Source organism: Bufo bufo, chromosome 11 (genome assembly GCF_905171765.1).
Source record: "Bufo bufo chromosome 11, aBufBuf1.1, whole genome shotgun sequence".
In the NCBI taxonomy this organism is placed as follows: Eukaryota; Metazoa; Chordata; class Amphibia; order Anura; family Bufonidae; genus Bufo; species Bufo bufo.
In genome coordinates this window covers 46,188,334-46,203,220 of record NC_053399.1, presented here as the reverse complement: position 1 = coordinate 46,203,220, position 14,887 = coordinate 46,188,334, and the positions used below count along the sequence as shown (strand labels likewise).

Below are 14,887 nucleotides of genomic sequence, written 5' to 3'. Positions count from 1 at the left end.
CCTTGGGGTCTATTCTTTCCAAAATGGGGTCACTTGTGGGGTAGGTATAATGCCCTGGTATTTTAGGGGCCCAAATGTGTGGTAAGGAGTTTGAAATCAAATTCTGTAAAAAATGACGAGTGAAATCCGAAAGGTGCTCTTTGGAATATGGGCCCCTTTGCCCACCTAGGCTGCAAAAAAGTGTCACACATCTGGTATCTCCGTACTCAGGAGAAGGTGGGGAATGTGTTTTGGGGTGTCATTTTACATATACCCATGCTGGGTGAGATAAATATCTTGGTCAAATGCCAACTTTGTATAAAAAAATGGGAAAAGTTGTCTTTTGCCAAGATATTTCTCTCACCCAGCATGGGTATATGTAAAAAGACACCCCAAAACACATTCCCCAACTTCTCCTGAGTACGGAGATACCACATGTGTGGCACTTTTTTGCAGCCTAGGTGGGCAAAGGGGCCCATATTCCAAAGAGCACCTTTTTGGATTTCACTGGTCATTTACCTACTTACCACACATTAGGGCCCCTGGAAAATGCCAGGGCAGTATAACTACCCCACAAGTGACCCCATTTTGGAAAGAAGACACCCCAAGGTATTCCGTGAGGGGCATGGCGAGTTCCTAGAATTTTTTATTTTTTGTCACAAGTTAGTGGAAAATGATGATTTTTTTTATATATTTTTTTTTTTCATACAAAGTCTCATATTCCACTAACTTGTGACAAAAAATAAAAACTTCCATGAACTCACTATGCCCATCAGCGAATACCTTGGGGTCTCTTCTTTCCAAAATGGGGTCACTTGTGGGGTAGTTATACTGCCCTGGCATTCTAGGGGCCCAAATGTGTGGTAAGGAGTTTGAAATCAAATTCTGTAAAAAATGACGAGTGAAATCCGAAAGGTGCTCTTTGGAATATGGGCCCCTTTGCCCACCTAGGCTGCAAAAAAGTGTCACACATCTGGTATCTCCGTATTCAGGAGAAGTTGTGGAATGTGTTTTGGGGTGTCTTTTTACATATACCCATGCTGGGTGAGAGAAATATCTTGGCAAAAGACAACTTTTCCCATTTTTTTATACAAAGTTGGCATTTGACCAAGATATTTATCTCACCCAGCATGGGTATATGTAAAATGACACCCCAAAACACATTCCCCAACTTCTACTGAATACGGAGATACCAGATGTGTGACACTTTTTTGCAGCCTAGGTGGGCAAAGGGGCCCACATTCCAAAGAGCACCTTTCGGATTTCACTGGTCAGTTTTTACAGAATTTGATTTCAAACTCCTTACCACACATTTGGGCCCCTAGAATGCCAGGGCAGTATAACTACCCCACAAGTGACCCCATTTTGGAAAGAAGAGACCCAAAGGTATTTCGTGATGGGCATAGTGAGTTCATGGAAGTTTTTATTTTTTGTCACAAGTTAGTGGAATATGAGACTTTGTAAGAAAAAAAAAAAAAAAAAAATCATCATTTTCCGCTAACTTGTGACAAAAAATAAAAAGTTCTATGAACTCACTATGCCCATCAGCGAATACCTTAGGGTGTGTACTTTCCGAAATGGGGTCATTTGTGGGGTGTTTGTACTGTCTGGGCATTGTAGAACCTCAGGAAACATGACAGGTGCTCAGAAAGTCAGAGCTGCTTCAAAAAGCGGAAATTCACATTTTTGTACCATAGTTTGTAAACGCTATAACTTTTACCCAAACCATTTTTTTTTTACCCAAACATTTTTTTTTTTATCAAAGACATGTAGAACAATAAATTTAGAGCAAAATTTATATATGGATGTCATTTTTTTTGCAAAATTTTACAACTGAAAGTGAAAAATGTCATTTTTTTGCAAAAAAATCGTTAAATTTCGATTAATAACAAAAAAAGTAAAAATGTCAGCAGCAATGAAATACCACCAAATGAAAGCTCTATTAGTGAGAAGAAAAGGAGGTAAAATTCATTTGGGTGGTAAGTTGCATGACCGAGCAATAAATGGTGAAAGTAGTGTAGGTCAGAAGTGTAAAAAGTGGCCTGGTCTTTCAGGGTGTTTAAGCACTGGGGGCTGAGGTGGTTAATCATGAGCTGCCGGCTAAAGGACCTGTGGTGACGTCACATGACATGGTCCAATCACATAGTCCAATCACAACTATGTAATGGAATGCTAAAGAAGCCTGTAGTGACCTAAAAGAAGCTTACCTTTAATTCTACTAATATGATATATTGTATTACAGTACCTCCTAATGGGAAGATTTAATGAAAAGAAGTTTGTGTCCTGTTTTTTTTCAGTAAATATTTATTGGGGGCCATTCACATGGCAGGTTTTACCGCATGTCCCTTCTCAGCATGGCCACGGCTTTAAGCCGCCATTCCGCAGTCCTCAGCGCTGCGTCCCATTGGCATGAATTGAAGGCAGATGCCACGCAGCTGCCAGCGGGACAGCCACGCCAAAATTGTGCCGTAAGGTGCTCGTACATTTTGTTTTCTGTTGACCGACGGCTATTTCTCCTGGCTACCCCCATACACATGCACTCTTGCCTCGGACAAGTGCACATGTATTTTCAATGTGAAAACAGGAATAAAGCACAGCCTAACTCCTCTGGCAACAGCTTATTTCTTGCTGGAACAATAGATAGGGCATGCTGAAATCTAACTTGGCTTATTCTTCCTTCCCCCATAGGCTGTTGAGAAAAAGTTTGCTGGACTGGCCATAGACACTACAGGAAAATTTCCCATTGGATCGATGCCCAGGGGCCATTCCAAGCCCTCCTCATGGCCGCCAAATGGATACATAATGATCTCATGCGCTCAGTAGTAATTAATGCTGGAAGCATCAGATACTTATACACTTGGCCGGCAGCAGAAGGTGCCCTCCTGAATTCAGCTGTATTGCTGTGATACGGTACAGTGGAATACTGCAGTACGGGAAGCAATATTTTGTGCTGCACTGTGGTATTTGGTTCTGGTGGGGCAGTAATTTGTGCTGTAGTGCAGTATTTGGTTCTACTGGGGCAGTATTTTGTGCTGCACTGTGTTATTTGGTTCTGCTTGGGCGGTATTTTGTACTGCACTGTGGTGTTTGGTTCGGCTGGAGTGGTATACTGTACTGCACTGTGGTATCTGGTTCTGCTGGGGCAGTATACGGTACTGCACTGTGGTGTTTGGTTTGGCTGGGGCAGTATTTTGTACTGCACTGTGGTATCTGGTTCTGCTGGGGTGGTCTTTTGTGCTGCACTATGGTGTTTGGTTCTGCTGGGGCGGTATTTTGTACTGCACTATGGTGTTTGGTTCTGCTGGGGCGGTATACTGTACTGCACTGTGGTGGTTGGTTCTGCTGGGGTGGTCTTTTGTGCTGCACTATGGTATTGTTGGTCCTATCTACTTGTGGTGTTCTCACCTACTTGTGTTCCCCGCCTACAACATGGGGCTTCTTTTACTTTTTTTCCAAGGCTACTTTAAGTTCCCAGTCCACCCCTGGAGTTGGCACAGACCCATCCACATTAGATAGCCTTTAGGAATGAATGAGACTATGAATTTGAGAGAGTAGCTCTCCTTTTATTAAACGCTTGACACAGTTACGTGGCAGCTTTTTGACAGATTACGTGATGCATGTATTCTTGCGAATGTGGCTGCATCTGTTAATTAATTAATAAATTGCGTAACAAATACATATCACATCCAACTTGGGTTTTTGCGATCATCAACAGATCACTGATTTATTTTCTGTGCCAAATCTTTAAATAAGCCATCCTTTTTTAATAGGCACCAATTATCTGTTTGGTCATCCCTTTTGGCCAGTGATATGGGTGTCATCTGCTATGTGTTGCCACAGACATTCCCTAGTTGATGTTGGAATGGACCAGCAGTAAGACAGCTGCAAGTCCTGCTGTCCCATACACGAACATCTGGTCCTGAGAATAAGTGCTCGGCCCACTATGATGTAGCCGAGAAGATATTTGGCCAGAAGAGAAATGAACGATGTGCCTTAATTAGCCTTTGACGGTACAAACATAACTTTTTCTTGTGCAATTTTATTTAAACAACATGACCAAGAATGATCGAGAAGACTCTTCATGATGTACTGAACGTTCCTGGACAGAGCGAATATTGCCGTGTGCACACTGTACTCCAAAATGTTCTGCCTCTTACTCTGTTAGATAATAACGAAATACTAAATAATAATAATAAGGTGACAACCTTTTCTACAGCACGGTACTCTGAGGGCCCTTTCACACTGCCCAAGTATAAGGGTAATTATTGGGAATGAACATTCCTCCAAACACTCGTTCCTTGTAATTGACCCATGTAAAGTCTGTGTGATGAGAAGTGCGATGGCTGGAGATATTGTAAGGCACTGAGTGGAGGACAGGAAAGTGGGAAATGAGTGATTATAGTTTATCTAGGTATTTATGGTAGGTTTGATTGAAGAGTTGAGTTTTTGAGTCCACCAAATGGGGTTCTCTTGAACTTTCATGCTATGTTCACATGGGCAAAGTCTGACACTGATTTTCCATGGCATAATTTACTTGCCTTCAACAGATTCTGTGTAAAAAGTAAACTCAACCGTGTGCACACCTTGTACACATAGTAGAGTTATTTTTAGCAGCATGTTTTATATAGTAACATAGTATATAAGGCCGAAAAAATACATCTGTCCATCCGGTTCGGCCTGTTATCCTGCAAGTTGATCCAGAGGAAGGCAAAAAAAAAAAAATGTGAGGTACAAGCCAATTTTCCCCACTTTTTGAAAAAAAATTAACTTCAGAAGTGTCATGGTACAACTCTGAAATGGATTTGATGGTGGTTTTCTACAGAAGACAATGGGAAGGCAGAAAAACATTGTAAGAAACTTGTAAGAAAAAAGCCACCTGATTGCAAAACCACAGCCAACAGTGACCTTTTTTTGGCAAATGACTTTTCCTGATAAACACAACCTCATGTTGATGGCCTGTCTTTACTATCAGCTATGCTTGTTCATGGGGATCCACCCTTCATGATGCCTACTGATCAGCACCGGGAAGAGACTGCAGTTCTTTATTTTACCTATGTAGTTCTGACATATTCCGCAGCACTTTACAGACGTTATCGTCACTTGTTGTCGCCAGTGGGGCTCACAGTCTATGTTCCCTATGTCGTCAGACTGTGGGAGGAAACTGGAGTAGCCGGAGGAAACCCACGTAAACACGGGGAGAACATACAAACTCCATGCAAATGTTGTCCGTGGTTGGATTTGAGCCCTGGGCCCCAGGGCTGCAAGGCACCAGTGCTAACCACTGAGCCACTATGTTTAACCTATGCACATTGGCTTATCCCCTCTATTGTCTAGTACTGTTGCTCTCATTTAGTCACAATTCTGTTTAGATGGACTAGTGAGTAGCATATGCATAAGGCATGCTGCGTTTTGTGCTTTTCATATAGCAGCAGTATGCTAATGCATTCATGGAACCTAAAATAGAGCAAGTATGTTTGCAATTAAAAGCATTTTTTAAGATAAGTGGATGACCTATTGGACACAATTGATGAAAAAATGCATTCATTCTTTCTGTGATAACAATTCAAGGAATTATAAAAATTGAGATCGTAAATATTCTTGCACGCTAAAAACCTTGACCATAAGTCATTTAGGCTTTGCCTAAATACAATCATTCTGTGGCCTTGTGAAAGAACCAGGGTCGCCACTTATTTTTCGATTTCCACTCTTCCTGAGCCTTGTGACTGTGATATGGTTTAAGGCTACTTTCACACTCTCGTTTGGTGCGGATCCGTCATGGATCTGCACAAACGCTTCCGTTCAGATGATACAACCGCCTGCATCAGTTCATAACGGCTCCATTTGTATTATCTGTAACCTAGCCAAAACTGATCCGTCTTGAACACCATTGAATGTCAATGGGGGATGGATCCGTTTTCTATTGTGCCATATTGTTTCAGTGAAAACTGATCCGTCCCCATTGACTTACATTGTGTGTCAGGACGGATCCATTTGCCTCCGCTTCGTCAGGCGGACACCGAAAAGCTGCAAGCAGCGTTTTGGTGTCCGTCTCCAGAGCGGAATGGAGGCGGAAGGGATGCAAACTGATGCATTCTGAGCAGATCCTTTACCATTCAGAATGCATTAGGGCAAAACTGATCCGTTTTGGACCGCGTGTGAGAGTCCTGAACGCATCTCACAAACGGCAACCAAAACACCAGTGTGAAAGTAGCCTTAATCGCAAACTCAAATAATTGCTACACGTAAATAGTTTTAGTATGACGTCTGTATGATTGTACGGTATTCTGAAGCATGTGATGCCACCCGTGTGAAGTGACCTGTGGTCATATAGTGGACAGTACTAGATTATATTGGGTAACCAGACCAGAAGTCGGTCATTAACACTTGGCCTTGGTCACTTGTTTCCAGGTCGGTAGGATTCGGTGCCATGGGGTATCCTGACAGTCACCCATTGATCTACTTAGTACCCCGAGGCTGCGCAACTCTCAACTCAGAGAATTTGTAATTTGCAGAACAGATGCGGCTTTGTTCACTTCTACATTGTGGTTTCCATTTATAATTGACTTCTAATGTGGTGGGGGTTCCACTGCGGTGTATATCATTCTGGACTTGCACCTACATGCAAACTACATCTAATATGGCATATCATTTCCATGGGTTTAAACCCTTTCCTTGCTCAGGGATGAGCTCTATTGTGAATTTTATATTTTGTAAGATACACTATTAGTCTATGGAAAATGAAGAGAAATCTCTATACGGAAATATGTTCTTTTATGGCACAGGGGCAAAACCTCCAAATACTTTGATGTCAAATATGTAAAAGACCATCGGTCAGGTATTGGGCCATTGATAACCCGTACAGCACATTACCTAAAAATGTCTTAAAAGGGGGTGTCCAGGAATATTAACTATCAAGGGAAGGCTCCCAGCCAGCATCGCTTCCCCATTGCTCTGGTCCTGCGTGCTGGCTCCTATGCCTCTATCTTCCAGTCTCCACTTGTTTTTCTCCTGGCTGGGGCATGGACATGGCCACGTGTGCTTCCAAGTGACACGTCACCGCTGTGTGGCACACATGGCCATGTCCATGACCTGGCTGGTAGCCTGGAGTGGCAGGGAGCAGGTATGAATCTTTCAGGAGGCGATGCAGGGTAGGAGCAATCCCTTGATATTCCCAGAAAACAACTTTTGAAGGGTTTCCAGATTTTTATATGTTTTGAACTCCCCCCCCCCCCCCCCCCCTCCCCCCCCCTCCATGCTGGACCTGTGAAGTCAAACATACTTTCCTGCTCCCCACTGTTCGCTTCTTTGGTCCACTGCTCTCTTCGTTCTGCTCCAGTCCCCGCATGTAAACGTCCGGCATGGACAGGGTCACTGGTCCCCAAGTAGTACATGACCCAGTGATGTGCCACTAGAGGAATCCTCGGCAGGTAGGGGGGAGCGTTCCAAAACTCTGTGGAAAACACTGTGTGGTTTGGTGCATATTTTTAAGGCATCACCAGGAGTGGATCCAAAGGAGAATTAAACTACACGTGATTCAGTATGTGGTATAAGAATTCATTAGGCAGCTTTTACTAATAAATGTTGTGACTCGTGGTTGCACTACTATCTAGACGAAATCTGGTGGTAAAACATGCATGTTCTTATGTTATTACATGTCCTATAGTGCCCTCTGTCTGAGTCGCTCCTTTGGACACCAGGTTAGGGGCAGCTCCATGTTATTTTTCTGATACACTATTTTCTGGACCCTTAAGAAGCTCCAGTCCTCATCACAGAAAGTGATCTACAGCTTCCAGCATCTGCCCCTGACTGTTCTATGGACGGACTTGTTTTATGTCTTAGTTATCTGAATAATTGTATTAAATCCTCATGTTCTATTACCTTGGGATGACATTTTGAGGCTTTGGAACCAATCATTAATTTTCCATAGAGTTTGGGCTCATGCACACGAACGTATTTTCTTTCCGCTTCCGTTCCCTTTTTTTGCGGACTGTATATGGAACCATTCACTTCAATGGGTCCACAAAAACAACGGAAGGTACTCCGTATTTCTATTCCGCAAAAAAGTAGTGCATGTCCTATTATTCTCCACAAATCACGGTCTGAGGCCCCATTCAAGTCAATGAGGCCGCAAAAAATATGGAACGCACACGGAACACATCCGTATGTCATCCGTATTTTGCGGATCCATACTGTAGAAATGCTATGCCCAGCCCATATTGCTCATGTGTATGGTAAATAATAAGTTACTGTTTCCGATCCGCAAAAAAACGGAAGAGGACTTAAATCAGAGAAAAAAAACTTTGCACCACAATCTTTCAATTGGAGTCAAGCTTTATATACTGCGACTTCACTCTGCTTACGCCAGGTCTAAAATTGTAGGGTTGCCGTCGGCGGGGACTGGGCGGCAGGCCCATCTCATTCACCATTTTCTACGCCTGTTTTAGGAGTAGAAAAAGGTTTAAATGTCAGACAGCTCGGAAGCGGTCTTCCATTTAGAACTGGCACTGGATATGCCGAAGTCCTGGAGAGGCCTGCACCTTTTTATAACTTTGGCGGATCCACCTCCAGTTTAGGGCTTTATTAAGTCTAAAACACTGGTCTTAATAAATGTGCGCCAAAGTATTTGGTCTATGTTGGTTCATAAGATATAAACCTCTCAGAAGCTTGACTGAGCTCAGTTATATCATCTGTGAGGTGAATGAAGCCATGTCTTCTTGATTTATCTATAGCCTACAGATTTCCTCACAAGGGACTATATGTGATCCCGACTTTACTCATTTTCCCTGAGGTGATTGTAGGAATCCTTCCACAAATGTCCTTTGGAGGAATTCCTGCAGAAAGTGCCACACCTGTAGGGGGCAGTGGAGAAAATTATAATTGGCTAGGGGGACATTGTAAGCAGAGACCCACCTTCTATTAAATCTGCAGGGGCAGCCCTCAGACGGCCTTTATTCAGTGCTTGTTAGGTCCTCAGACCTCACACGGAGCTAGATCTTGGTCGATTACAGGTCTCGGAGGCGGTTATCTTAAGTGTCGGATTGGTCCACACTACCAGAGGATCCTCCAGTGGGCCCAGGCTCTCATACCACTATGGGCCCAAAGGTCCAGGAGAAAGAAAAATGTGGCTGCCGTTGGAGCCGAACACTTGCCACTAGGGTTTATTTCTTTGAATCAAAACCTATGAGACTTTGCATTCTTTCAAAATGCAACAGAGCTTAGAGTGGACAAGTGTCAAGGTTTGAACGTCTCACAAGCACCAAAACTGTTGTACTCTTACTTTTTTTTTCTTTCTATTTACTAAGAAAAATGGACCAGAATTCTATCACTAATCAAACAGAAAGTAGAGTGCATGGCATTGTGCCAAATACATGTTGTGTTGTTACTGGTTTGAAAACTATCAGAGAAAGATCAGTTAGTTGTCTCATATATTGTCCCCGCTGCAGGATTTTGCCAAAATATGTAGCATTTTTTACTTTGCTGCTAAATCTGGCACAAGGAGAAGAGACATATTTTATTGAATGCCATGCAGATGCCTACAGGAATTAAAGGGGTATTCCCATCTTGCTCTTTCAGCCTCACCTGCAGTCAGCTAGCTGTTCACTTCCTGGCTGTTTGTATGGCACTGCATACCTAGCAAAATACATCCTAGGTTAAACAATAACTCGGGGATTAGTATTGCTGCCTCACAGACCTGTCCCCTTTCCTTTCCAATTGGGGGACATTTATCATAGACAGGCGGCATACATTATATTGTGATAACCAGGCACACTGCCGGATGCTGCACCTAATGTGTGAAGAAGTTTGTGCCTAGTCATAAATTGTGTGCAGCATCTGGCAGTTCCTGTGCCTCTTCTGAAATTTCTTTCTTTCTTTTTTTCTCTCTTTCTTTTTTTCTCTTTCTTTTTTTCTCTCTTTCTTGCTTTCTCTTTTTTTCCTCTTTCTTGCTTTCTCTTTTTTTCTCTTCTTTCTTTCTTTCTTTCTTTCTTTCTTTCTTTTTTTCATTTTTTTTCTTTCTTTCTTGCTTTCTCTTTTTTTCTCTTTCTTTCATTTTTTTTCTTTCTTTTTTTCTCTTTCTTTCTTTCTTTCTTTCTTTCTTTCTTTCTTTCTTTTTTTTCTTTCTTTCTTTCTTTTCTCTCTTTCTTTCTTTTCTTTCTTTTCTTTCTTTTCTCTCTTTCTTTCTTTTCTTTCTTTCTTTCTTTTCTCTCTTTCTTTTCTCTTTCTTTTTTTTTTTTTCTTTCTTTCTTCCTTTTTATTATCCTCACTCCTCATCCACTGCTTTTTAGCTCAGCTCCATTGGGACAGAAATGTTATCTGTGGCTGCTGCTTAGCTACGGTGCCTACAGGGAGTCCAAAGTAGTCTGGAAAGCAAACCCCAATCATTATTAGCTTTTTTTTTTGCTTATTTTATTACTTATTTGATAACAACATGCATAACCCATACCCGCCATTTCACATCCCCTGACCCACTAGAAACATAAGAGGAGTTTATGGGGATAAATGTATCTTTAAAAGGGCTTCTGTCACCACTTTCATAGCATTAAAACAGGCTGACCTTAGACCTGTGAGCTTGTCAGCAGAACTGTTCTGTCTAGGTCCCATCCTGATATATCTCTCATTTCAGTGAGAAAAGAAGTCTTAATCCATGCAAATGAGCCTCTAGGAGCAAATAACCGTTGCGCCACCATCTGCGCCTGAAATGCGCCTAATTTAGGCATATTTCAGCTTGGTAAATGACCCCCATTATTTCTAAAGTGGAGCTTACATGGTTTAAAGAAAGACTATCAGCAGCTTTGAGGCCTCAGAACTGCTGATAGCCCTCTATAGATTATGTGCTGCTCTCACCTGTGGATTGTCCGCACATAAATCCTGAACGTGTGCATTCACCCTCACACGTGGTGGGTTAAGCCGCGGATTTTCCAAAGTACATTTGCGTGCAGAAAATCGGCGGCATTTACAGTGTCAGCAACGTGGGTGAGATTTAAAAGCCTTATACTATTGACAGATTGTAATGTCATTTTAGGTAATTGCTATGTGCAGTAAATGTGTTCTTCAGAAGTTTTTAAATAATGCAGAGGGCATCAGGCCATTGCAAAAAATAAAAAAAAGCAGTGTTAAGCGCGAACAGCCGCCAGTCTGTTACAGGATCGGAGCAGCTGTACAAGGGCTCTTCAGTCTTTGTATCTGATGTGCTGTTTAATTCATCAACTAAGTGTAACCATTATTTACTGGAAATCAGATTTTGATCCTGGTGGAGTAATGTTCTTTATGTCTTTTGAATGCAAATTACACGTGTAGAGAGGAGTAAATGCATATGCATATCTTGGTATTACTAGAGAGGGTCAAAATGTGGTGATTTTTCTTTCGCCATCTCCAGCAATAAACAAAACATATATGTGGACAGCATTCCCAGAAGTGCAACGTGGGTGGGTGGGTGTGCGCCTTTTGGTCCAACTCGCCTCAATATGAAGTCCAAAAAAAACAGAGAGAGAGGTAGCACTCCAAAGTGATACCGAACCAGTGTAGCCTTTAATCCATATGCAACGTTTCGGCTAAAGAACCTTTTTGAAGCATGGTTGCTTAGGGCAGGGTGTTGAATCTCCTTAAAGGGTTTATCTGGGAAATAATAATAATGCCCTATCCTCAGGATAATAATACGCAAAAATCCGCAGCACTCTTCCGTTTGTGCAAAATTTCCAATTGGTTTATTTTAGCAGCATAGTGACAGCGACGTTTCGACCATCTCTGGTCTTTATCGAGCAGTGATCCTCAGGATAGGTCATCATTAGCTTATCAGTGGGGGTCCGAGTCCCAGCACCCCCGCCGATCTGGTGTTTCAGGGGGCCACTGCGTTCACTGGAGCTCTTGTGAGTGATGCAGGCTCCCGACAGCTTTCCAAGCACAGCGCCATACATCATATAGTGGCAGTGCTTGCTATTGCAGCTCAGCCCCATTGACTTGAATGGGGCTGAGGTGCAACTAGGCCATGTGACCGATGTACGGTGATGTCACCTTGCCTAGAAAGAGGCTGCGGCACTCAAGGACTCTTCTAACGGCTGATCGGCATAGGTCCCAAGTGTCGCACCCCACGCAGATCTTATCTATATACTGAGGACCTATCCTGAGGTAAGTCATAAATATAGTTTCCTGCATAACCCCTTTAAAGAGACCAGTCCTGTATGGAGACTTACTATAAGTCCTCCATGATATGGAGACTTATTGGCAATGTTCCATAGGAAACTAATATGCAAGGAGGCATCTCACTAGCGCCACCTTGTGGAAGTGACTACTTATGAATAAATATCTGACTTTCCAACAAGCCTTGGGATCTGACAAGGGAATATAGCCAAGCCAGATATCCATCCATAGACAGCTGTTTCAGGGTGCTTGCTTCTCATCAAGAGTAGGATTCTGGCTGACTGAGTGTGATGCCTTGAAAGCTGCTTAGACAGTGTGCTGAATCTCCTTAGAGATCAGTCCTGAATGGAGACTTACTGAAAGCACTCCATGGTATGGAGTTCTCTTTCTTGGGCGATACCTCTTTGCATGCTTGAAAAAGGCTCCAAAACATTGCGTATAGATTAAAAACGACACCAGTTCTGCGTAAATCCGGAGTAGATAAATAATCTTTATTTATATAAGTGCTTGTTTTGTACAATGGTCCAGCCATCTTGGGAAAATAGGGGAGTAGATATAAATCTGCATGAGCCAGTCACCAGCTGAGAATAGATAGAATAGATTGGAGAGGGAAGAGTCTGGTGAGGGGAAGGCCAATTAATAGTGAGTTACAATAACCGAGGTGGGGATGGATCAGGGAGACAGAGTTTTTGTTGTTTCCATAGTGAGAAAGGGTTGGATTCTAGAGATGTTTTTGAGGTGCAGGCGACACGAGCGGGCAAGAGGCTGAATATAGGGGGCAAAGGAGAGATCAGTGTCAAACGTGACACAGAGACAGTGGGTGTGCTGTCTAGGAATGATGATGGTGTTGCACACTGAGAGGGAGATATCAGGTTTTGGTAGGTTAGTAGATGGAGAAAACACAAGAAGTTTAGTTTTCAAGAGATTTTTCAAAAGATTCAGGGAAGAGGTGAGGGCCTAGGACTGAACCCTGAGGAACCCCAACAGTGAGAGCAGAAGAAGTGGAGCCAGCGAATGATGTACTGAAAGAGCGGTCAGAGAGATATCAAGAAAACCAGGAGAGGTCAGTGTCCTTTAGGCCGATAGACTGGAGCATGGTGAGTAGGAGATGGTGGTCTACAGAGTCAAAAGCTGCACACAGGTCAAGAAGAATGAGCAGAGAGTATTCACCTTTGGGTTTTGCTGTCAGGAGGTCATTTGTCACTTTGGTGATGGCAGTTTCTGTCGAAATGTAGGGTGCGGAAACCAGATTGTAATGGATCAAGGAGAGAGTGAGCAGAGAGATAGCGGATGAGGCGAGAGTAGAACAAATGCTCCAGGAGCTTAAAGATAAAGGGAAGATTGGAGACTGGTCTGTAGTTAGTTGTGCAGGATGGGTCAAGAGATTATTTTCTTTTATAATGGAGTAACGATAGCGTATTTGAAAGAGGAGGGAAAGATACCAGAAGAGAGAGAGGTTTTGTTGATCTGTAGCATTAAATTATTTATTGAATGTTGAATTGCAAAGTTCTTAGAATGAACATTTGGATGAAAAGTAATAAATCCTCAGGAAAGTAAAATAGAAGCTATCGTTCCTGAAATTTGACGTGTAGCACATGTGCCCTTAAGCCACGGTTATAATGTCACAGACAGTCAGTGCTGAACAAACTTTCTGCCTCTCGTTGCTTCACCTTTTCCATCTGCCAAAAATATCTGAGCGTTGAGAATGCTCTATAGGGATTTGAAGAGTAAAATGTAGTCCGAGCACGTTTCATGAAATGGGTTTCGTTCCAGGTGACGTCAGCCTTGCAGACGGAGAAGGGGAAGCTGAATGGCTTTGATGAGAAGTTGTATCTATCTTCCAAGTTTCTAAAGGCTGGAGAAGATCCTTACCGGCAGCATGCCTTCAACCAGCTGGAGAGTGACAAGCTGAGCAGTGACAGGCCCATTCGGGACACAAGACATTACAGGTAGGAGAGATGTGTGGGAACATGGGTAAAAGCAGATGTTTTATGGGGAGAATAGATCAGGCTGGACCCTGCTTGCCTGGCTGTGTGCCAAACAGCTGTGGAGATTATATTCACTGTACTTACCCAGGGTACAGTTTTGGAGGGGGAGGGAGGGGAGGGTTTTGTCACAAAACATTCTGCATTTTTCAAACTAAGACCTGGATCTGAATACTTTCGTAATTGCATGTAATTAAGCATTTTATATATTCAATAAAATGTATCCGTATAGCGCCACCTGCTGTTTGTTCTTTTCCTTATTTTTTTGTCTCTCACAGAGCTGGTCAAACGCGCTCAGTTTAAGGGTACTTTCACACTTACGTTGTTAATTTTGTTATTCAGATCCCGAAGAGGATCTCAATACCGGAATATGTTAAGATTTTGCGCATCAGGATGCATCCGTTCCGTTAGGATGCGGTTGTGTGAAATCAAAATGGGACAAAAAAACGATTCATCACTAAATACATTGAAAGTCAATGGGTGACTGTTCTGTTTTTTTAGGCTCCATAAAAAAAACGGATCCGTCACCATTCACTGACTGACTTAAATTGTCTTCAGTGCCAGGTCCGTTTTTTTTGTTTTTTATGACCCACCCCCTGAGCTGCCAGGCTGAAGGTAATCTAGCAGAATAACTGGAGCAATGAATGGGGAGATCTCTGGACCCATGTGAGGTACAGGGCTGGTTCTAGCTTTGTTAGAAAGAGATTGTCATGTGCTATAAGGAATGTGTTGAAGACATAATGCATATCCATAAGTGGATAGAGATATGACTAAAGAACGCACTAATG

The 14,887-nt window shown here is 42.6% G+C and overlaps 1 protein-coding gene across 1 annotated transcript in view; it reads left to right on the top strand.

Annotated features, from left to right (window-relative positions):
• The window catches only part of LOC120981454 (polypeptide N-acetylgalactosaminyltransferase 16-like), a 93,050-nt gene that overhangs the window by 62,265 nt on the left and 15,898 nt on the right, over window positions 1-14,887 (top strand). Inside the window, exon 2 of the mRNA XM_040410994.1 lies at window positions 13,888-14,063. Coding sequence (XP_040266928.1) covers window positions 13,888-14,063 — 176 coding nt within the window. The remainder of the gene's footprint in view (window positions 1-13,887; window positions 14,064-14,887) is intronic.